The following is a 24,790-nucleotide window of genomic DNA, read 5'->3' on the forward strand; positions in this document are numbered from 1 at the left end:
CTGAAACCCTCCTCCCAGTGACCCGCGTGCCTCTGAGCAAAGCGACTGCCCCCCCCCCCCCCCCCCAGACGCACAAACGTCCCCGCGGTACCGCACAGCCACCAGTGTGTGTTTGTTTTAATCAGAATAGTAAGCCCCTGCCTGCAGCGCAGTGACAGAGCGGCCCCCTTATTGCCTCTCCTGCCTGTCCCCAGACGAGAGGCACCACTTCTGAGGCCAGACCGCAGCCGTAGAGAGGGTGGGGTGGAGAATGGGGTGGGGAAGAGGTGGGAGGGTGGGGTGGCGAGCACTGGCAGCCCGTCATAGCTTTGAGTGCTCGCTCGCGTGCGGGGTGGTATTAGCTGTGTGATCTGTGCTGATAGTGTTTGCTTGTGGACAACTCAAAGGGGAGCCAGGTCAGTGGGAAGAAGAGAGGAGGCCTGGGGGTAGGGGGTAGGGGGGAGGGGGGGGAGCCTGCTGTTAGTGGAGCGTTCATCACAGCGACCAGATATCACCAGCCTGACTGTTGTCCCAGGCGGGGCCGCAGACTCACCCGCCTCATGTTCGCCTTAGATTAACCTCAATTAGCACTGCTCTGATTACTTCCCTGACGGGCCCGACCTCCACTGGTGGGGCAAAATTTTTTTTTTTTTTGCTACACGCTAAAACTACAGGAAGGGGACGAGGGCTGCCTCCCGTGCAGTCACAGCGCTAATGCCGCAGGAGGGGCTAAGGCTACCTCCTCGCTAACGGCGCTAATGCTACATACTGATGCTACAGGAGGGACAAGGGGGCTCAAGGATGCTCATCAGCATGCTCTTATTCCCTCCCTGCTTCCGACCGCCAATGGTGAAACATGCTACATGCTAATGCAACGGGAGGAGACTAGGGCTGCCTTCCGTGCACTCACAGAGTTTATGTTACACGAGGGACTAAGGCTACTACTCCGCTAACGGTGCTTATGCTACATTCTAATGCTACAGAAAGGGACTAAGGCTAATTCTCCGCTAACGGTGCTAATGCTACATTCTAATCATACAGGAGGGACTAAGGCTATTTCTCGACTGCTCCGCTAAGGGTGCTAACGCTACATGCTAATGCTACAGGAGGGATGAGGGCTCAAGTATGCCTACAGGTTGACAGTGGACAATGGGGACCGAAGCCAGCAGCTTCTGGCAGGGAGTCGAACCCTCTTCTCACCTCTCAAGGAAGTGTGATAAAAATGCTAAAAAATATATACACGTATTATAAATAAAGAGTCCGTCTCAACCGCTTCTCTCATTGAAGTGAAGTTAAGTCGAGCCTTAGCGATGGTAAACATATTTTATTCAAAAAATAAGCTACTATAAGCCTACTAGCATCCACAGTAAATCGAGAAATGTTTTGGCGATCAAAATGTTGTGAACGGCGTTTTAACCTCAAGGATTTCCCCACGTAAATTCACAGTTCGTCATTAATTTCGAACCGCCAGAGGACAGTAAGTACTTTCCGTAGACAGCGGGTGGACAGACTGTACTGCTGAGGTGCTACTCACACCTTGTTAACCTGTCAAGGCACAACGTGGACCAACTCTCAGTTGTATCACGTGGAAGTTTGCACGGTGAACGAGGAGTGTCCTTCCTTCCTGAGGAAACAGTAAAACCTAGACAGCGGGTTTAAATCTGGAGTTGAAATCGGGACTGCGTGAAGCACGATCATCAGGTCCCATTAACGCCGTTTACAGAACCCTTTGTTCCGGCGGAGGGAGGATTCGTGGTTGTAAAGGGTTCAGTTTTCCCGTGGTTTTTTACAAGTCATTACAACTATATTTAAAATTCAAATCACTGTGTTTTTGTAGCATTAACGTGTTTCCCCCGCACCGAAAAAAGAGTATTTGACCTTTAAGTGATGTTGTTGGTGACCTTCCAATGCGATGGGGGGGTTGCCGCCGCATGAAAGGCCAGCGCAGAGTGACAGGTCATCTGGCCTGGCTGCAGGTGGGGGGGGGACGGACACGGGGCCGCTTGTCACGCCACGCGGCCCCGTATCGAAGGTGACAGGGAGAAAATAGACCGTCAACCATAAGGGCCCCACGATGGGGCCGGCCAGGGCCCGAGTGCATGCTCTTCAGAAGAGCCTTGAGGCTGAACATCGCGTTGGCACCGAACAAGAAAATATGGGACTCGTTGTGCCTTCTTTCGGAACGCAGATGGACTCTTCTACACAGGCACACGCACACGCACACGCATACAAAGACGATTTCACAAAGCACACATTTAAGCAAGGTCATTTATTGGGGTGTGGTTCTGTTCCAATTGGTCCAATACGTTTATTATAATCGATGTTCAAATCCAGGACACCGACTCTAAGGTCGTCACGCATAATAACCGTTGTAAGCAAGCCCTTCAGCATTCAGCGTCGGTATTCCTCTTTAAATTACACTTAAAAATATACATATTTTACATATTCTCTGTTTGGAGAATGGTAAACCCGAGGCCAACCGTTATTGTCCTTCTCCAAAGCAATGATAGTAGCCAACACGTCTCCTCAATCGCAATGCTCTCCTTTCCTTTCCCTCCCCTCCGTCAGAAGTGCTCATTCTCTGGGCCCTGCTCCCCCCCGAAGCGCGGCGCCACCAACCCGCCCTGCTCAGCGCCACCACAAGGGCCCTTCTTTTATTCATGCCCGCCACGGCCGCAGCGGCCTGATGGGAATGTGAGAAGCGCTGATTGGCAATCAGCGAATCTCCGCCGTTGAGAGTGCGCTCCGCTCCCACTTCAATTCCTCTCTCCTTGCACGTCGGGCGCTGGGCCCCGCCCTTGCTCCTCTGTTCATTCTCTCCCATCGGGAGACAAAGCGAAGAGTTGCAGTACGGAGACAAAGGCTAATTTGTTTGGGAAAACATAACCCATTGTCTGCCTCCTTCATCCGCACCGCACCGCGTCGCACGCTTTGGTACGAGCCACAAAGAAACCTTCCCAAAGTAGGGATCTGGCATCGGATAACAACAAAGGAACAACACTGAGGGGATATTTACCTAAAACCCTGAGCTCTGCGTTGGAGTAGACGGTGCCATACTTGTTTTCGGCGACGCAGCTGTACATCCCGGAGTCTGACTGCATCACGTTGCGAATGCTCAGCTCCCCGTTGACCACTTCCACTCGGTCCTGCAAGAATGTTTATCGTTACCACCTCAAATGTAGCATTTAGCGAGACCACTCTTATTATGTAGCGTTACCATACTTGCGTGCTAGCATGACCATGTATAGCATCTGGCATTAAGCTTGACCATAAATAGCCTTTAGCTTCACCCTACTTGGTGTTAATGGTGGGCTTGATATTTTGTGGAAATAACAAGCAAAAAAGCAGGTGGTGGAACAGGAATATTAAATTTGTACTACTATGATTCGGACTCCGATCAATCAGATGTGGAAATCAAAATCCAAATTGAATCCTGAGTGTACAAAATGTACCCCCCCAACTATAATAACACATTACCATAATAGCATTTGCGGGTCTATTTTCATGAATAAAGTAACGATTGAAATCTTTGAAAGATCCGCGTCCAAGCCCGAAGCCAGCCCACGTGTGGACACACATGAAGCAGAAGACATGAATCGCCGGCAGCCATCAGATCCGTGCTTCCAAGCGTTGGCGATAGTAACTCACAAGTATACACAAGGGAGAAGGGGTGGGGGGGAAGGGTGGAGTAGAGGGTGGGGCAAAGAGAGAGGGGAGAAGTGGAGGAGAGTGGAGGATAGAGTTGGGGGAAGCGGGGAGGGTGAGTAGGAGGGATGGTGGAGCTTAGGGTGGAAGAGAATGGGGAAGAGTGGGAGACGAGAGTACTGGATGTGGATATAGTGGGGGAAAGTGGGGGGAAAGAGTGGACGTGGATGTGGATATAGTGGGGGAAAGAGTGGACGTGGATGTGGATATAGTGGGGGAAAGTGGGGGGAAAGAGTGGACGTGGATGTGGATATAGTGGGGGAAAGAGTGGACGTGGATGTGGATATAGTGGGGGAAAGAGTGGACATGGATGTGGATATAGTGGGGGAAAGAGTGGACGTGGATGGGGGAGAGGGTGGACGGTGTGGAGAGAAGGAGGAGGGGGTGGTAGGAGAGGAGGGGAGGAAGGACTGGAGGAGAGGTCGGGAAGAGAGAGTGGGGGAGATGAGAGAAGGGAGGGAGTGGGGAGAGAGGAGAGAGGGAGGAGAGAGTGGGGGAGAGGGTGCAGGAGAGGAGGCAGAGTGAGTGGAGCAGAGAAGGGGATGAGAGAGTGGGGGAGAGGAGAGAAGGGAGGGAGTGGGGAGAGAGGAGAGAGGGAGAGAGTGGGGGGAGAGAGTTGGGGGAGAGGAGAGATTGGGGAGAGAGGGGAGAGAGTGGGGGGAAAGGAGAGAGGGGAGAGAGGGGAGAGAGTGGGGAGAGAGGGGAGAGAGTGGGGGGAGAGGAGAGAGGGGAGAGAGTGGGGGGGAGAGGAGAGAGTGGGGGGGAGAGGGGAGAGGGGAGAGAGTGGGGGGAGAGGGGAGAGGGGAGAGAGTGGGGGGAGAGGGTGGGGAGAGAGTGGGGGGAGAGGAGAGATTGGGGGGAGAGGAGAGAGGGGAGAGAGTGGGGGGAGAGGAGAGGGGACTGAGGACGAGGATGGGAGGAGAGAAGAGAGTGGAGCAGAGAGGGGAGGAGACGGGAGGAGAGAGTACACGACGGGAGGAAGGGAGGAGAGGAGGGGATGGGAGGAGGGTGGAGCAGAGCGTGGAGCAGGTTGGAGCCAAGGACGGGGTGAGAGTGGAGGAGCATCCGGTATGGCGGGTTTGGGCGGGGGAGAGAGTTGGGGGGGGGGGGGGGGGAGTGGGGGGAGCAGAGCGACGGAGACAGAGAGATGGAGGGTGGGTACCTGGATCATCAGGGGTGATCCATTGAGCAGCCAGTGGTAGGTGGGTCTGGGCCGGCCTGCCGCCTTGCACTCCCAGTGGAGCGTCTCCCCACTGTCCAACTGGGTGTCATTAATCAGCCGGGTCCACTGCGGGATGGCTGGGGGGGGGGGGGGGGGGAGGGGGGGAGGGGCAGAGGGGGAGAGAGGAAAGAGAGATATCCTTGAGAATACAGAACGAACACACGAGTCACAGGGACGTGGAAGAATTAGGCGGCCTCAGACCCACTGTCCCGCAGAGACAGAGGCCAGTGCTTTGAGTAGTAGTATGTTGGGGATTCTCCATCTGCGCGCTACAGTTCAGTTATGTTTGTATGGGAGTTAAGGAACCTAGCTCCTAGTGTTGTCTGTACACCAGGGGCCGTATTCACAAAGCATTTTATCTTACCGCTAGGAGTGCTCCTAACTCGCGCTAAAACATTTTACGTAGGAGTTTTTTCTTAAAAGTTATTCACAAAGCCGCTGAGACCTACTCTTACTAAGGATAAATCACAAAGAGTGAACTAAGAGTGACGCGCCGTTGCTATGGATTACGTCAATTCTCGTGCACGAGTTTAGAAGTGGTCAGTTCGGTGATTTGGTTGTTCAGACGAGCCCACTGAATCACCGAAAAACAAGGAAATAGCCTAGGCTAGAAATGAATTAAGTAGTTATAGTGCAGTTAGCAGAATACACGCATGATGACAATTTTGTGCAGACCACGATAATGACGTTGTAGCCTGCACGTTCAAGAGAGAGAGAATAAAAATACGTAAAATCTAAAAGAAAATAAATGTTACGAACTACCCAAGTGTTGACTGATTTGTGCCAAGGTGTTTACCTAAAATGTGTTTTCAAAGTGATCCCTAAATGCCTGTCCACTCGGTTCCACACGGCCAAATTCCTTGTAATGTTGATCGCCATCATCATCATCATCATCATCATCGTCTGGCAGTGGAATGTTCCTCCGCTTGCAAAGGTTGTGTAGAATGGCACATACAGTGATTACTGTGCTTGCCCTCTCTGGGGTGAGGCGTATTTCGCCGTGGAGGACATGAAACCGAGGTTTCATCTGCCCAATTCCTCTCTCCACAACATTTCGTGTATGTTTGTGTGCTCGCAAAGAGCCAATACGATGTGTTTTACGCATAGGACTAAGCGTAATCTGCGTAATCACTTACATGTTACACTTTAACTGTGCTCCCGGTTGTGGATTAAGGTAGGGTGTCTAGAGCCACGTCTTGCATGGATAGTCACTGTCACCCAGCAAGTGACACCCAACTGGTACATCTCAAAAAGCTGCCTCAGACCGCTCACCATTAAAATGCGCGAATCATGGGTAGCTGAAGATCCAGGCCACTTTGCAACAACATCCAGTAGGCTATGTTAAAATTTGCATCAAAAACAACCTGCGTGTTGATGGAATGCACTTTCTTTCCCACTATTGACGAACACGTCCTCGTCTTTTGATGGCGCAATTATTTTATTTTTTATAAGTTATACATATTTTTTTATAACTTATAATTTTTATAACATTTTATTTCGGGACTAATCGGATTATTCCTGTTAGTCGGGGATGTTATTGCATCGCGCATTAACTCCACAATAAATTGAATTAACCCTAACATTTCGTCTCGTAGGCATTTTAAGATTCTTTGTGAATAGGTCTTACTGAGTTAGGAGTCCTCTTGAGGACTTTTAAGCTCTCCTAGACTTAGGTGCTACTTTTAGTCCTAAATACTTTGTGAATTGCTCTTAGTGAAAAAAGTTAGGAGTCCTAAATTTAAGAGTGACACGCCCATTATTTTTAGGAGTTACTCCTAAATTCGCCAGTTAGGACCTACTTTTAGCCCTAAGATCCTTTGTGAATACGGCCCCAGTTCACTTATGTTTTGTGTTTAGTCGAGTGCAGCCTCATTAATTGAATAGACCATTGTGTTTGGAACGGTTCAGTTATCAATATGCCACGTGTTTGTGTTTGAAGTATGCTCAGAAATGCATTCTGTCATGCAGACGCGAACTGTCAGCTTACATGGATGTAGGTTAATTGCACCCACTCTGCTGCAGTGTAGAGAAATTTCCGGTTAAATCCAGATCTACGTTGAAATCGCAAAACCAAAGTACAAAAATAAAGTGTGTGTTCATGGAAGATTTTTCGAAGATGGTGGAGAATAACAAGAGATAGCTGAGAACATCAAGTGTGTGTGTGTGTGTGTGTGTGTGTGTTACCATGGCGCTGTGTGTGTGTGTGTGTGTGTGTGTGTGTGTGTGTGTGTGTGTGTGTGTGTGTGTGTGTGTGTGTGTGTGTGTGTGTGTGTGTGTTAACCATGGCGATGGCTATCCCCTAATACATGGGTGATATGAGTAACCTCTATTCCACACCACGCTCCACTGTCTTTGCCCGTGGTCATAAACTACCTTGGTTGTTGCGGTGCCTTGCATGCCACCAACCACACACGCACATACAGAAAAACACATGCACACACATATACACACTCAGACACAAGACACACATGAACATACACACATAACAATGCATGAAAGGACACACTGACCCACACTACCACACAGACACACAACCTCTGCAGATTTTCACAAATGAACAGTCTGCGTCAAACACATGACGCATACAAATATATTAACACACACACTAAACCATGCTCACAGGTGCACACACACACACACACACACACACACACACACACACACACACACACACACACACACACACACACACACACACACACACACACACACACACACACACACACACACACACACACAATATTTTGTGCATGGATGCAAACATGGACACACAAACAAGCACACCCCAAAAACTCATGACACACACATTCATGAACACAGGTGCACACACACACGCACACACACACACACACACACACACACACACACACACACACACACACACACACACACACACACACACACACACACACACACACACACACACACACACACACACACACACACACACCAACACACACAAACACGCGCGCACACACACACCCTAACCCCCTGCGTGTGACTCCGGGGCCACTGTGCAGCATGTCCAGGTGTGGGAGATAATTAAGTGGCCCTACCCCCCTGTAGGACAATGTCCCCAGGCCCCTGCTGCCTCGCGTTTCCCATTGCTTCTCCATCACCCCCCTCCGCGTCACACCTAGCCTGACCCGCAGCCCCCCCCCCCCCCCCCCCCCCCCGCTGGATCTCATTTGGCCAGGTCGCCGGGCAGTTTGACCCGCCGTCACGCGGGCGAAGGGGGGACCACGCCGACCATAATGACGGAGCCGCACGGCCCCTAGCCAACGGGGGCTCTGGGGACCCGGAGTGTAGGAGCCCATACGCAGGCAGCATCCGGAGGGCTCGGTAAAGTGGTCGGCCTCGGGGTCAGCCCTGAGCCCCACGGACTGCCCTTCCTATCCGCCTGAGACGCAAACACAACTTTCGCTCTCTGGTTTTTCGTGTTGAACTCACACAGAACTTCACATCTGCACCGAGGCTGTGCTTACTGCTGCCTACGCTTCTGCCTTATATGCATATTCATTTATCGTCTACTTGTGTATTTTGCAGATGATTATACCAGGGCACACACACACACGGACACGTTGGTAACATCCTGTGTATTTTTGCTACAAATAGCTTCAAGTGCCTTATGGGGTTTCTACTTAAACACTGAGCAGAAGGGGTTAGGACGTTGCTGAAGGGCAGTAGTAAAGAAATTAAATATAGATTCGTTTTTCGATACGCGTCGATACTGAATATTTGACACGGTTAAAATACTTATTCTCCCCAGTATCAATGCACCAGTACCAGCAGTCGCTCTCTCTTCCCTCCGACAGCGAGTTGACAGACTCAGTGCTACAGTGCACACATAGCCCTCCTCGCACTCACTTAAGAGTGCTGTCCCTCTCCAGTAATCACTACCTCATTCTGTTGTTGTACCTCGTCATCGTACCATGGCAGAAATGTTATATTCATCTAAAATTGTATGCCCTCAATGTTGAATGAATTTTTCCCCTGTGGTATTGAAAAATTGTTTGGGATATCGATATTTATTAAAGGTATTGTATCAAAGTTACTATCGTGACAACACCAACAGGTAGACATCTCAACTCCCCTCATCACCCCTCACCTTATCTCATCTCACCACATTTCACCTCCCCAGCCCTCACCCAATACTTCAGCATAAGAACATTCATGTAGATAGCTTTCCTTACAGATCATCTGGCATAACATCAGAGCGCTCGCGATCTGAATGGTAATGAGGAGTTCACGGTGCTTGTTTGCTGATTTGACACCGCAGGTGAGAGCCAAACACTCCGCCGTCATTTGCATACTCACACAATGACACCAAAAGGGTGCGTTGCGAGGCGAGGAGAGAGGCAATTTGTACATCAATGTCGGATAAAGTTGGCGCTAGACTTCAGACGCTCAGCGCACCTCACCACGCCCTGCGTCCTGTCTAGACGGAGCCGTGTCCGTCGGCGGGGTTTCCAGAGCGTGGAGCTTTAACAAGATCGTTCTAAAGGGATATCAAAGCACACCGGGGATCCTCTGCCTGTAAGTGCTTCTGTGGGGACACTTACACAAAAATTTGTTACATATATTGTACATGTGACTGTAATGCAGTCGAGCATCAGAGAAGGAACGGTTTGGATTGACCCGTCTGGGTCCAGTTTTTCCACTTTTATGTTTGTTTTTAGCGTGATTATTTTTCAAACTGTGCTTAAGTGACTTCAAAACAACCAACACTGATTCCTTTGATGGCTGAGTTCAAACAAAGCTGACAATAAAGGAAACATCCACAAAAATTGTATAAAAAAGAGGGTTAGGAACGAGAACTATCAATTGAATACAACAAACATATAAAACAATGGACAGACTTGTTGAGCCCCTTTAATCTCAACTATTGCTCAGAACCACCCTGAACAAGGCCTATTCGAATGTTGAAAAAGAGATGTTATCGCAAGGGACTCATTTCCCAAAAAGAAAAAAATGGTATAACAAAAAGCTAGTCAACAGTACCATGTTTGGTCATTGCAGCTGCCCTGTAATGACCACTCGTGTTCCACCACTGGCAGCTACATACACAGTGCACCCTCACTGCTTGGGTACGTCCGCACAAGCACTCCTTGTTGCCTACTTACAGGGAGGTTGCATAAACAACAGCGTGTTATCATCCATTGACCCCCCTTCTGCTCATTAGGTTTGGCCTACAGAGGTTGTGCGGTCAAGTGATTCGAAAAGACATGATTCGAAAAGATATGGCAAAACTTCCCAAATCATCACCGTATGAAATCACCGGAGATGACGCGATATCAAGAGTAGGCCAACACAAACGCTATAATGACACCGTGCTCTTGTCTGTGGTCAGCTCATCCAAATTCAAAGGAAAAAAACATTTGAGCTTGCCGATGTTCACTTTGACACATAATCCCTTACACCACCTGTATATACTTCTCATCCAACCTAATGTCCTCAGACTACTACACAATGCTCAGCTAAACGTACACCTCTCAATTCACATGTTTAAAAACCTAACACTTCAATGGCACAGATCAGACACTTTTTGAGCTAAAGCACTTACATTATACTAGAGCTGTCAAGCGATTAAATTATTTAATCGTGATTAATCGCATTAATGTCATAGTTAACTCACGATTAATCGCAAATTATTTTTCTATGCTAAATATCCCTTGATTTTTTTGTCCCATAATTCTTCTCATTTTAATTCTCTTATCAACATGGTGAAGTGCATCTGCTTGCCTTGTGCAAATGTTTTTTTATTGATAACAACACTGGCATATACTGATCAAAACAGGACGATACAAAAAAAGAGCCTATAGTGCAATTAAACGACTGCTTTGAACAAATGTCATTTGAACATAGCAGTCAGGCTACTGCTTCTTTTTTTTGAGCCAAAGATTTTTTTTTTTAACGCCGTTAAAATTGGTTTGCGTTAACGTCGTTAATAACGCGTTTAACTGACAGCTCAAATTTATACTATTTAAAAAAACATTTATTCCCTATCTGCAATAACCCCCTGACATCTTAGATGTATTGTTTCTTGTCTGTTACTGTTTTTGTCGGTTGTTTTGTGTCATTCTTTGCTGTGAGTTTACTCAGCATGGAGCCGACTGTTAACAATTCACTGCATTGTACGTATGTGACAAATAAAACCGGAATCGGAATCTTATGGTGTTGGCTTGATGGTACACGGTGGTGTGCGGGTCACGAGGGCGCTCTCCGTTCACTCCCAGACTTACTGTAGACCTGGAGGTGGCCCTTGAAGGCCGTTCCCCCGCGGGGGTTCTCCGCTTTGCACTCGTAGGTCCCCGAGTCGTCCAGCTGGGCGCTGGGGATCTCCAGGACCGCCTGGGACTTCCGCAGGCGCGCCTTCTTGGGGATGTTGCCGTTGATCTTCCTCCAGGTGATGGTGGGCACGGGGCTGGGCGGAGGGGAGGGGAGGGGGCGGAGGAGGAGAGAGGTGGAGGAGAGAGGCGGAGGAGAAATAGTAGGGTGGGTGGGGAGGGAGAGAGCGACGGAGGGTTTGGGGGGGGGGGGGGGGGGGGGTAAGAGGAGAGAGGTGGAGGAGGGAGGCAGGAGAGGGTGGGGGAGAGGATAGTAGGGTGGGGGGGGGGGAGAGAGGTGGAGGAGAGGGGTGGAGGGGAGGGGAGGGTAGGGGGGGAGAATAGTAGGTTGGGTTGGGGAGGGAGAGAGCAAGGGAGGGTAGAGGGGGGAAGCAGAGGGGAGAGTGGGGAGAGAGGGTGAAGGGAGAGGGAGTGAAGGGAGAAAGTGGGGCAGAGTCGATAGGAGGGTGGAGGTGAGAGTTGGAGAGCAGGTGGAGTTGGATGGGGAGAGGTGGGAGGAGAGGGTGTCATGGTTGGGGAGCGAGTGGAGGAGACGTTTCGGGGGGGGGGGGGGGGGGGAGGAGATGAAGGGAATGGGAGGTAGGGGATGGAGGAAAGGGTAGAGGTGAGAAGGTTGGAGAGGGAGTGAAGGGAAGGGGCGGAGGGAGAATAGAGGAAAAATCGATGGAGAGGACAGCATGATTACACAGATATGGTCAAAGCTAATGCGTACCTTCACACAGTTTGAATTGTAGTCGTTCTCTGCTTTGTGTTACTGTACTACTGTGGAGTGTGTCTCACACTGTCGGTCGCTTGGAAGTTCACGTATTCGCTCGAAGATGGGAGGAATACTGATGATTACTTGGCGTTAATGCTACTTTTTTTTTTTATATTCCCCCCGCAATTTTTTCCACAAGTTGAAATGGCTTTAAATACACATTAACATGAATCCAACACACTAGCCGCGTTTACATGGACGCTTTTGATCCGATTTCTAGTTGGAATATATCTATTCCTATCATGCGAATGTACTATATATATGGCATTTACAAAAGTGGTAAGGATACGTTTGTACATCTCTCGCGCACAACTAAAAAGAGGGGTGCTGTGCACATCCAAAGGTAATCCACAGGTGCTAGACAATAGTGTTGAATAAAAGAAAAATGGAGGTCGCACACCTGACACATCTGGACTGGCTGCGACACTTTTATGTATTTGATTTTAATGAAAGCCCAGCAGAGAACTTTTCCCTGCCTGCTCCTCCAAATAAGAAGAACGACAGCACAGCGACGTCAGTTTCTCGTCCGGTCTTTATATCTACCCCCTCCTCTGCCGAAAACAATACGTATTTGGATGAGAGTGCGCACCCAAGACTGTTGGGAGAGAGAGAGAGAGAGAGAGAGAGAGAGAGAGAGAGAGAGAGAGAGAGAGAGAGAGAGAGAGAGAGAGAGAGAGAGAGTGCTGTAATGTAAGGGATAATGTACAGAACGCCGGTCATTATTGGGAAAATAAGCGATCAGCAGAGAAATAGTCTGCCAAAGACGTTGACGTCGCTTAGCAACCGCACACGCTGGGGGTTAATAAATTGCCGGACTACTTGCGGAGTGCTAAGAAAGTCACTAACAAACATAATTATTTTTCGTTTCCACATTAATGTTTTAAAACTGTCCATTTGAATAGCTTTTATGCATGATTGCATGCAATTGACAGACATTGTTGATCTTGGCAGGTATCAGTTTATTATGTTATGTTTATGAATGGCAGTGGCATGGTCACCCTACTCACTGTACCTTGCACATTTTAGATAAAAACATGAATATATGAACCTGGGTATTATTTGAATATCTTAGCATTGAATGCAAAATAACATTTATACATTTATAAATGTATACATGGCACTATAGGACCAGTTTAATATAAAACACAATTTTATAAATATAAAAGTAGGGGGTCCCCACCCCATCTCTCCATCAGTTTGGGGGTCCTTGGCCTGGAAAACGTTGAGGACCCCTGCTCTAGAACATTCTACCCAGAGAGGGAGTGTTTTAAAATCCAACCGACTCAATTTATCTGACCCAGAGAAAAAGCATATTCTTTCTGTAACGGTTTATCCTCAATCCTCATGCTGAATACCGAGTAGAAAGCCACTAAAAACGAAGGGTAATTCTCTTGCATGAAATCCAGACCTAGAACCAAGTCCAGACCATGTCTGGACCACCAGGTGTGATGTTGATTGACAATCATAAGCCATGTAAAAATACGCCACGATAATGACATCACAACAGGGAGTGTCCACCCAGGTGCATGATGGATAGATCAGCCAATCAGTTGGTACGGTCCATTGTGTCGGCCGGTAGATTGATCCATCCCTCCTACATCAGGGTGGACTCTCCCGCGGGTGATGACAGAAATGGGCAGATTTTGAAAGGGCCAATCAATAGTCACACTCCGGGGGGTAGAGCAGGGTCCTTAAACACAAAAGGTGCTCCTGATACTTCAACCGAATGAGATCCGGAGGGTTTTTAGAGAAAATATTCAATATTCAGATCCCCGTGTGACTACGGGATCCCGGGGAGATCCGTCATGATTAGGGTCTGAGGAATGTCATCCGTCAGTTTTCCAAAGTGTGGGGGGGGGCTGATAGATGGCCCTTGCGTGCCATGAAGGAGCGTGTCTCTCTGTGGTTTATCAGGACAGCTCTTGTATCATAGCCACTTCTGACAGGTCTGTGAGAGATGAGAACGTGAGGCCGTAGAAACACCGTCCGCGGCGGCCATCAATCACAGCGGCCCGGATGAATGGAGGCGCCACATCTCCCGCCTTCAGCTGCTCAGAATTCACAAGGACGTCGACGGGCACCGCGGCCGCCGCGTCGAGGCCCCCACCCCGTTGTATTCTGATCACGATTGTGAATTAAACACAACCTTTATGCCTCAGAAAGCACTTCTCGCCTCGGCAGACGAGAGCTGCCGGCTCCCGACTCCATCCCCGTTCAAAAGATGTTTCTCGTTTCTGTGCGTCGGGTTCAACAGGTACGCTTTTACTTTGTACTTTTGCTTATGTAACATTTTCATGCGTGTACGCGTTCATTGCATATTCACACGCCGCGCTTTAAGCAGACGGTCTCGGTTCAACGTGACTGAACTCTGAGGTTACAGCCTCTTCATACGACGGATACAGAAAGGTGCGCTTTAGACATCGTACAATGGATACAGCTGGTTATACTAAAGACACAATCCCATTTACACGGATAGTCACACTAAAGACATCATACAATAGATACCGATAGTTATACCAAAGACACAATACAATAGATACCGAGAGCGACACTAAAGACATAATGCAATATACACCCATAGTTACACTGAAGATACAATACACACGATGCACTATGATATAAATCATAATTTTAGTGTCGCTGTTGTTATTTAGTTTTAACATGCATTGTTACTTCGCATTTCTCCTCATATCTCATTTCATGTTTGACTAAAGGCCTGCACCATATAAGACAAGATATTCCTAATGAATCCCAGACGTGAAATTAGGGTGATCACAGCAGAACCTACAAGCCGATCATAGAATTAATAAGCGATTAAAAAAAAGAGCATAAAACATATACATAAAGTAGCATAAAATAATGAAAATAAATAATACATTACAGAGGTCGGAGGAAGACATTAGGGACGGCATATGCTCCATTAAGGTAACTATTTATTTATATACTTCTATATTAGACAGAGCGGGCCGTGGAGTACAGCTGAAGGACATGGGGGAAGGGGGGCCCAGAAACACCTCATGGGAGAGCCTTTTCAGCTGGACGGGATTCGTTCTCCGCTCCCTCTGAACATCAAGGACGCGTTTTAATTGCAGGTGTAAAGAGGAGCGTTGTTGTCCATAATTAGAGGAGATAATTGCTTTTCTGGCAGTGGAAGAATAGCGCGCGCAGAGAGATAGAGAGACAGAGAGAGAGAGAGAGAGACAGAGAGACAGAGAGAGAGAGAGACAGAAAGACAGAAAGACAGTGAGAGAGAGAGACAGAGAGAGAGAGAGAGAGAGAGAGAGAGACAGAAAGATAGAGAGAGAAAGAGAGAGAGAGAGAGAGAAAGAGAGAGAGAGAGAGAGAGAGAGAGAGAGAGAGAGAGAGAGGGGGGGAATAAATAGATATAAGTTGGTACAGCTAAGTTAGTAGGTAGGTATATGTAAGTAAGCTATTCAGAAAATAAGAAAGAAATAGCAAGGTTTAGCACACCTATTATTCAGCAAATTCAGGCTTTTATCGTAAATTATCTACCCATACATGCATCCATCTCATCGCTCTCAAATGTATAAATGTTGATCTATCCTTTATCCATGTATCCCTCTCACCATCGCTCTCCCTCTCCCTCTCTGTTTTTTTATCTACCCATCCATTTATCAATCCATCCATGAATACCTCCATCTTTACATACCAAACTCTCCCTACCACCATCGATCTGTCTATCTATCCGTCTATATATCCGTCTATCCGTCTATCTATCCGTCTATCCGTCTATCTATCCATCTATCTATCCGTCTATCTATCCATCCGTCTATCTATCCGTCTATCTATCCATCCGTCTATCTATCTATCCGTCTATCTATATCTATCTATCTCTCTCTCTATCCGTCACTCTCTCTCTCTCTCTCTCTCTCTCTCTCTCTCTCTCTCTCTCTCTCTCTCTCTCTATCCGTCACTCTCTCTCTCTCTCTCTCTCTCTCTCTCTCTCTCTCTCTCTCTCTCTCCCTTTATCTCCATTTTACTACCTCAATCTCTATTTACACCCTCTGTCCTCTTTAACACCCTCCTATCTCTCACTCTTCTTCTTTAGTCTCTGTGCCTGGCCTCCCAAACTCTCACTCTCTCTCTCTCTCTCTCTCTCTCTCTCTCTCTCTCTCTCTCTCTCTCTCTCTCTCTCTCTCTCTCTCTCTCTCTCTCTCTCTCTCTCTCTCTCTCTCTCTCTCTCTCTCTCTCTCTCTCTCTCTCTCTCTCTCTCCCTCCATCCATCCATCCATCCATCCATCCATCCATCCATCCATCCATCCATCCATCCATCCGTCTATCCGTCTATCTGTCTGTCTATCCGTCTATCCGTCTATCTATCCGTCCGTCCGTCCGTCCGTCCGTCCGTCCGTCCGTCCGTCCGTCCGTCCGTCCGTCTATCTATCCATCAGTCTTTCCATCTCTCTGTGATAATGTGAGTTTATTCGGGGGCAGTGGGAGTGGAGGGCAGCCTTCACTCATCAGGCAGACCTCTGTGTCCTCTACCTGCTCCTGGAAACACCGTCGGCTGGTAAACACTGCCACCAATCACATTAGAGGGACTTGGCATGCAGACACACACGCCCACGTGTGGTACCGAGCCACGGTCGGCCGAGCGCTGGGAGTGACGGCGGGACAAAAGCTAATTCTGACTTCATCTCCTTTGCTGGATAAAGACTGGCATTTCATAATGGACCGCGAGGATGAATCTTTCATTGGAACCGGAGAACCGCCTGAGGCGATATCAGGCCATCACAGCCTGACGCATAGCCCACGAGCCCACTGAGAACCCCACCGGGGGTGGGTTTCAAACCGTCAGCCACTTAATCCAATCCATTCCATCGACAGTGTCGTGGATTGACAGCGAGGCAACACACATGCCCAGAGCTACGTCTGTGCGTTTAAGAAAGCGAGTGGCTAATGGGCATTATAAAGATAATGAATTGTGTTTTTGCTCGGCGGCTGGTCTAGCCCATGAGTACGCGCTAAACAGATTAGTGTTTGCGCTTCATCACTAATGCATAATTCAGCACTAATAATTATAAACAAAATCATTCCTTGAGACGCAAAACAACAGTGGGCTTTGCAGCAAAACAAACACAATGTGTGTTATCGGGGCTTCACCGCCGCCATGTATTTCCTTTCGCTATTTGAGCACTGAAGTAGATATTGTTCGTTTCTTAATTATTTGCCGTTTGAGGCACTTCTTAAAAAATGTTGTACGTCTACATTTAATTATTATCTCAATTCTAAATATGAAATTATTTTCATATTCAGCTGTGCTTTGCTTAGTTTTTGGAATGATAATAATGCAGTGTCAATAATGTAGCATATGCTGTTAATGATGTCTTACAATCATTTTTTCATTGTTACAATTGTTCAAAGAAATTTGCGCATACAGTATATTTGGTTGTGTTTTATTATTATTTAAAAAATCTTTGAATCTCTTTTCAAATTATATTACTGTCCTCCACTTTCTACTGCGACTTTCTACTTCAAAATCTGCAATTAAAACCATTCAGCCCCCATCTTACATTAATTTATCTTGACTGAAGGTCCCCATGGTACGAACCAGTCGCGGCTAGCAGAACGAGCTAGCCAGGACTTTGAGCTGCACGGACGCTAAAGAGCAACCGTTCCCCCAGCTCCTCGCAGTCCCTTGGCTACCAGCCGCTCTCTCTTCGTAGACATAACCTTGGCTCTCTCCGCTGCCATAACAGATAGTCAGAGGCAGGGGGAAAACACTGGAACGTTAGAGAGGCCCCACAATTATAGCAGCACTCTGCCCGCCCGGGGGGGCCCGGATTCCTTTCTTTGGTGCTGTTCTCTACGCAATAACATGTCAGACGGACGAGAGACGCGATGATGCTTCACTCTCAGCGGCCACTTAGCTTCTTGCCCTGAGCCACCATCTAAAGGGCCCGTCGTTTCCTCCCCGTCAGGTAATAGAGGAAGTAGTCCCTCTCCCGCGTTCACCGCGACGGTACTACTCTCAATATGTAGCTCCTTTTTTATTTTGCTTTCTTTGTGAATGCAAAAAAAAATAAAATGCTCCAACCTCTCGCCCCAGGCCCCAATGTGAAATGGTTGAATTCCCGGCCGACTTACTTCCCCAGAGCGAAGCACTCAAGCCTGACGGTGAGCCCCTTGGCAGCTAGGACGGACGGGGGGAAGTGCACCTCAATCTTAGGCTCGTACTCGCCCATGACCCCTGGGAGAGAGAGAGGCATAGATAGAGAGAGAGAGAGAGAGAGAGAGAGAGAGATAAAGAGGAGAAAGCGGCGGCCCGCGCGCCGAGCGAGAGAGAGAGCGAGACAGAGAGAGAGAGGTGAGGGAGACGAGCGAGAGAAAGAAAGTGCGAGTGAGGAGAGAGAAAGAGAGCGAGCAGAGAGCGTTTTGAGCGAGATGACGAGAGAGATGAGATGGCTCGAGAGAGAGAGGAGAGAGAGAGAGAGAGAGAGAGAGCGGCAGAGAAAGTGCGAGAGCACGAGAGTGAGAGAGATGGGGGAAAAAAGGAAGACATGTTAACTTTCAGACACACATAGAATTCATAATGGCCTCCCATGGCTGGACGGAAACAGTTGCCATGGACAACCAGGTTTCTGAGAACATTTGGTGACGTCTAATTGCATCGTGCTGGTCACCACTTTGTCCCCGTTGAGTTCCGATTTCATCCGCAGCGTTATTTGTTAAAAGCCTTTAAAGGAAACACAATACACCATTGAGGAATTAACTATTGATGAATGAAAAAGGGTCACGGCATTGTCACATGTTTTGATTAAAATATTTAAAAGTAAGCAGAAATATGTTCTACCAACGGAGGCAACCATCGTCAGAGCTAATCTTTACGTGAGGCCATAAAAAGAAAATGCTTTTCATCGATTGAGAACGCCTGGAGCTCATGCACTTCCCCAGGACAAGCTGGCGTGGTGAAACACGCCCGGTCGTCCAGAGAGTTGGACGCACACGTCCTCAGAGAGAGAGAGAGAGAGAGAGAGAGAGAGAGAGAGAGAGAGAGAGAGAGAGAGAGAGAGAGAGAGAGAGAGAGAGAGAATGCTTGTGCTACTGAACATCCCCTCTCCACTAGGACGTGAGAGGGACAAGCTGCCATCGCCGCGGTGAACGGGCGCTAGGAGCACCGCGCTCTCCCGCTTGAAATATCGATGGACGACCTCCCGTTCGTCCGAGGGTCGATCACTGCGGTACAGGTCCCATCTGTATCCATTTACTTGGAAGATATGTCAGATGGCATTGGGCAGAGTTGCAATAACAAAGGAAAAACACTCTCATCCGGCCTCTAATTACCATTATCTGTCTTATTGAATGGGAAACGGAGCCATGAATATTGCATGAGTGTGTGTGTGTGTGTGTGTGCGTCTCTCTAAACGCAGAGCTTTTAAAAGACGCATGCTCGTGGCACACGGCTCAACGCGCTACGGACTTCCCCATCAGCGCGCTTTCTCACACGTCGTACTCCGTGAGCTGTTCCTGTACATTGAGATAAATTACGGCCGTGCCATTCCAGGGAAACATAATTCCACATCCTGCATACCTCGGCCGTGTCTCACGTGATGCATTCAGATCACTGGGGAAATAATAGATTTTTTCAAATTGCGGGGCCACAATATATGGAGGAAGAAAAAAGAGTTTTTATGATATTTGTCGCGAGAACTTTTCAATTTCAAAGTCCTATACTTGTTTTACTATTTATGGGTCCAACGCAGCTCTCGGATGGAAGGAATCTGCGGTATTTCATTGGCCTCATGGTATATTCAATACGCTGTTCAGTCGGTGTAACGGATGGGCCGTCCGCCCTCCGTTAACGCTAAGAGACGGCCCACCGTCCTGCCTGCTGCTGCTGCCGGCTTTATGTTCTCAATTCGATTATTTATCGCATAAAAATGATCAATTGTTCAGTTCGACAGTTTTATATTAGTATTAGTATTGTTTTTTTTTTACAATTCCCGTGATTCGCTTCTTTATAGATGCATTCGGGGTGGGGGGGCATCCGATCATAATAATATGAAGATTTTAACCCATAAAATACATACATTAAAAATTGTTAGCCACTAGAATAATCTCCAAGCGGACGGCTTTTTCCGAAGGTGTGATCCAGTGCCTCTCCACACCGGCAGCACTTTAACGAACATCAAAGCATCTCGTCGCGTTCCACCACCCCCGCTGACATCGCTGTGACAAGCTCAAGTCTTCCTTTCACACGTTTACCTCGGCACGGGTCTGTGCCCAAAATAACAAGACTCACGAGCTGAAGAAAAACATTTAACAAAAGTAGGAGTTATTGGATAAAGAGTTTGATTTGAAGTTTCAGAAGTCAATACGTTGGCGAAGGGCGGGGGACTATGTTATCCATCGGCATGGTGGATAACATTCGTCGACGCAGACACATGTCCGTCTTTCCCGCACCGCACGCTAAATAATCTGGCAGGCAGTCACTTTAACATCAGAGAGCTGTGGGGAAGAGGGGGTTGGGGAAACTACCCATCATGCATTTCACCCCGTGGCAGAGTAAAGACTTGCTTAATCACTGTAAATTAATTTCAAATTAGAAGGAAGAAAGGGGCACAAAACTCTCACGCACTAACTGGCAATCAAACGATGGTGTGTAATGGGCGCCCAGAGAGAATGGAGATCACTCACTTCCTTGCCAATGTTTTGCTCCTGAACGATACCTCGGGGATGGAACTAAAGATCTGCCGTGTTTCTGAGGAACACGGGATTGGAACCGATCGCATGTCTGCGTGAGCAATACAAACAGCGCTACAGCAAAGCATTCTCTAACAAGTGCCTACACGTATCCATGTATCCATCCATCTATACAAACATATCATGTGATATATGTCGGATAAGATTATATACATGATATAAGATCATTGCATGAGATGTAACATTATTTTTAATATAATTAGGGCTGAACGATTAATCAAATTCAAATCGAAATCGCGATGTAATAGAACGCGGTATGCAAATCGCAAAGGTTGCGATAAAAAAAAGAAAAGAAAAAAAAGTTGTTTGTTTCCGCTACTGACTGGAAATCAATACGATTCATTTTTATTTTTAAAATAAAGAAGTTTTGTTAAATAAAGAATTTTAGAATATAAATTAATCTCAACACATCGGCCTGGCCTGGAGGAAAGAGCGGTTTTAATGTTGACTGCTTCCAATATTGTGTTGGTCATACTAAAGAATGATTTATTTATTTTTTTAGTGAATAATACACAACATAAGGAACTTAATAAATTGTAAAAATCCCACATTAAATCGCAATCGCAATATTGGTCAAAATAATCGCAATTCGATTATTTCCCCAAATCGTTCAGCCCTATACAATTATGGATATTACCTCCAACTATGTACATATTCATAATTGATTTCTTTGCTAATGTAAGACATGGAAACCAGCGATAAGGGAGCGAACTCGCATTCAAGGATTTTCTAAACATTATGCTACACTGCCCTGAGACAAAAGTAATACTATGTTATACACAACAGCTGTGGTGACAGAAGCAGAAAGATGGGATGAGGCTCAAAGTTTTAAGTTGAAAGTTTTGTTTGGTTTTGTTCTTCCACAGAGCAAAACACAGAAAGGTTGATGAGTATCTGAACAAACACAGCAGTCGATCAATACGGAGTGTCTCACATGGAGACAATCAGTATGATGGTACGTATCATTCAACTTCCTTTACTGCTGATTAAAGCCGCAAATGCCCAGTCTGTCATCTCAATAATTAGTGTATCAACTCGGGGAAGTGCATCTACGTATCGTGAGTGTACCACCGGGCCAGAGTGGGCCTGTGAACCTTCCCAGTTCAATGCCATCTAGGCCGCTAAGTAAAGATCAATGGCTTCAAGCAGCTCATAATGGCGGCCAGATGCTTGCTTTGATTAGGAGAAGCCGGGCGAGCGAGCTCCGAACGTGCCGGCTCGCTCTAGCTGCCTCTCGTGTGATCCCCATCAGTCACTTTTACTGGGCCAGAGATTACTGGGTCTGATGGCTCTGACTCCAGTAACTCTGAGTGGGACGCACGTCGAAAAAGCCATTGTGCTGTCTATTGGTGAGATGTGCCGGCGCAATTTTCGACCCCAAACACTTTACAACCCCACGCAAATCCCCCAGTGTTAAATGTAGCTTGGCGTCCGTGAGCTTTGGAGGACAAAGAGCTGCCAATCCCCCCGTCCTCTGTGACGGGCACACAGCTGTGAGCATTTCATTATGCTGCTGTTTGGCTCGGGGGCTTGGGAGAGAGAAACCTGTTTCAGTTCCATCTATGTTAATGCAATACTCGTAACCGCATGTCACGATCCCAAAGCACAAATTGACTTATTTTCATGCTACCTGGGGTTTTTCCCGAAGAGGGGCCTTTTGAGAATGATTGTGAAGCGTTTACGTCGGGAGTGACCGCAATTATCAAAAGTCTCATCAGCCGTCAGGGCTAATCAGCAGAGAAAACTGATCGGGCAGAATAATGCCTTCACATTACGAGCGTCCCTCTGAGGACTGCTTTGCACAACAAGGTTATGCAAATGTCTGGCGGCGAGAGGAGGATCCGGTCCGGAAGAGATTTGATTCTTGAACAGGCAATTCCGCGAAGGTTTGCTTTTGCTTGTTGCAATATTTAGGGTAACCCCGGGCCGTTCACAACCCTCCCAGCAAGGGAGCCCTGTCATTGGTTGGTTACGACGTCGGGGATGATAGGCAGTGTGGGGTGATGAACGTGTCTCTGCGTGATGAAAGGGTTTTCTAAGTGAAACTCTGCGGCCGATCGGACAATCCGTTCTCCGGCGAGGCTCCAAAGGGGCTAACAAAGGAAAAAAGGGCGGGAAACCTATCCACAGCAAGGGCCATTGATTCAGTTAATTGTATGCTGGAAAATGATTTCCCTGATGGCTAGTTATTTTCCTGAAGTACGCCACGGGTGCAAACAAAATGGCTGCCCACACTGAGTGTGACAAATCTCTCTGGTATCTGTTTGGTTTAGAGAGCACAGCACTGTGAGCAGGAGAGATCCTTTCAAGAAGGAGTCCTTGAACTTATTAATTCTATTCATTACTTTTGGCTTCAACATGATTGCTAAGAATACCCCATTGTCTTCGCTGTTTCATCAAGTCAAAAGCCGGCCAGCATAACACACAGACCTTTGCGAGAGCATTTTCACCTATAATTTAAAAGTACATTAAAACTTACAATGGTACAAATTTGTGATACCGTAAAGGTTGACCACAACTTGTTCTTAAGTAGTGGTACAAGATACAGCTATGCTCCATTCACCTATAATAACTAATTAGACCTGGAATATTTTTTACATTTAGATTATACTCTAAATCCAAATGATATACTTGTTGCTATTTCTTATAAAAAATAAATATAACCCTTTCCAGTCCTGTAATTCTGTTGCCATGAAAACCACATTAATAAAGTTTATCTTAAGTTATTTTAGTGTTAACAAGAGAGTGTCAGCTCAATTTACACACACACACACACACACACACACACACACACACACACACACACACACACACACACACACACACACACACACACACACACACACACACACACACACACACACACACACACCTTCTATATCTATATTCACTGGGTCTGTAAAGTCTCTCCACAGAGGGAGCGGGGAAAAGAGGGCATGCCATTTAGCCTCTGACCACCGGTCAGAGTGCAGACCTGGTTAACACCCACACACTAACAAGGGTTGAGCCATCAGAGGTATCGGCGGCGCGGCGACTCACCATCTGTCTTGAGCGTGAGGGGCGTGGGGGGGCTGAGGACCCGGGCGTTGGTTACGCTGTTCTTCACCAGGCAGATGTAGCTGCCCACGTCGGATGGCTGGGCCTTGGAGATGTACAGGTTCCCCGTCTGCTGGGAGATGAAGCGCCGGCTGTCCTCGGCCACGAACGACGGGAACTTGTTGAACACCCAGCTGTAGATGATCTCTGGAAGGACCAGACGGAAAGGAGGAAACAAGCGGAGGAGGTTGTTAGAGATGGGAAGGAAAGGCACAACTTAAGGAAGAAACATTCGTATCAGAGAGGAACATTACTTCCTGTGGTTATTCTTATGAAGTACAAAAGGAAGATACGAGTCTTCCTGTTGTAAGACAAGTAGATCATAAGAACAACCACTGTCTTACAACAGGTACATCATAAGAACAAACAAGAAAGTAACGTACGTGATAGAAAGGAACGACCTGAAGAAATGTACATATTATAGAGAAACAGTCGGAAAGAAAAACACATACCATAGAAACTAAAGTTAGAAAGATCAGACACACGCATTTGAAAACAGCTAAAACTCTAAAAGAGAAACTACAATATCAATAAATAGTTACAATTAAAAAAACAAAAAACTGAATCAGGAATCACAAATACTAACATAAATGACACAGCAACACACACTCCCACCCCCACACACACACAGACACACATACATACATACATAAACTGAAACCAACAGCATAATTGGCCAAAATTGACAGAATTTGTTTCGCTATATTTAGGTTTTAATTGCACAGTGGGAAACAGGAGAGTGTTGGGGATGTAGCGGCCTATCACTGCTGTGTACGAGGGAGGCGAGGACGAGGTGGGGTGGGGGGGAATTAGCTGCATGCATATGCGCTCATTAATCAAGGTTAGGGCAGCTCTGGAAAAAAAAGGAAAAAAAAAAAGGAAATGTTCTAAAGGCAACTGCTTATCAAAGTGAACGCTTGAAGAGCAATCAAGCGTCCTAATTAATCGCCGGTCCATGAA

General features: G+C 47.3%; 1 protein-coding gene across 1 annotated transcript in view; it reads right to left on the minus strand.

The window, feature by feature from the left end:
• cntn5 (contactin 5) overlaps nt 1–24,790 on the minus strand; it is an 89,765-nt gene that overhangs the window by 42,639 nt on the left and 22,336 nt on the right. The window contains exons 5-9 of the mRNA XM_056610358.1: nt 23,774–23,977; nt 18,119–18,221; nt 11,149–11,330; nt 4,847–4,983; nt 2,996–3,125 (exon numbers count right to left, since the gene is read on the minus strand). Coding sequence (XP_056466333.1) covers nt 2,996–3,125; nt 4,847–4,983; nt 11,149–11,330; nt 18,119–18,221; nt 23,774–23,977 — 756 coding nt within the window. The remainder of the gene's footprint in view (nt 1–2,995; nt 3,126–4,846; nt 4,984–11,148; nt 11,331–18,118; nt 18,222–23,773; nt 23,978–24,790) is intronic.

This window comes from Gadus chalcogrammus, chromosome 16 (assembly GCF_026213295.1).
Source record: "Gadus chalcogrammus isolate NIFS_2021 chromosome 16, NIFS_Gcha_1.0, whole genome shotgun sequence".
Lineage (NCBI taxonomy): Eukaryota > Metazoa > Chordata > Actinopteri > Gadiformes > Gadidae > Gadus > Gadus chalcogrammus.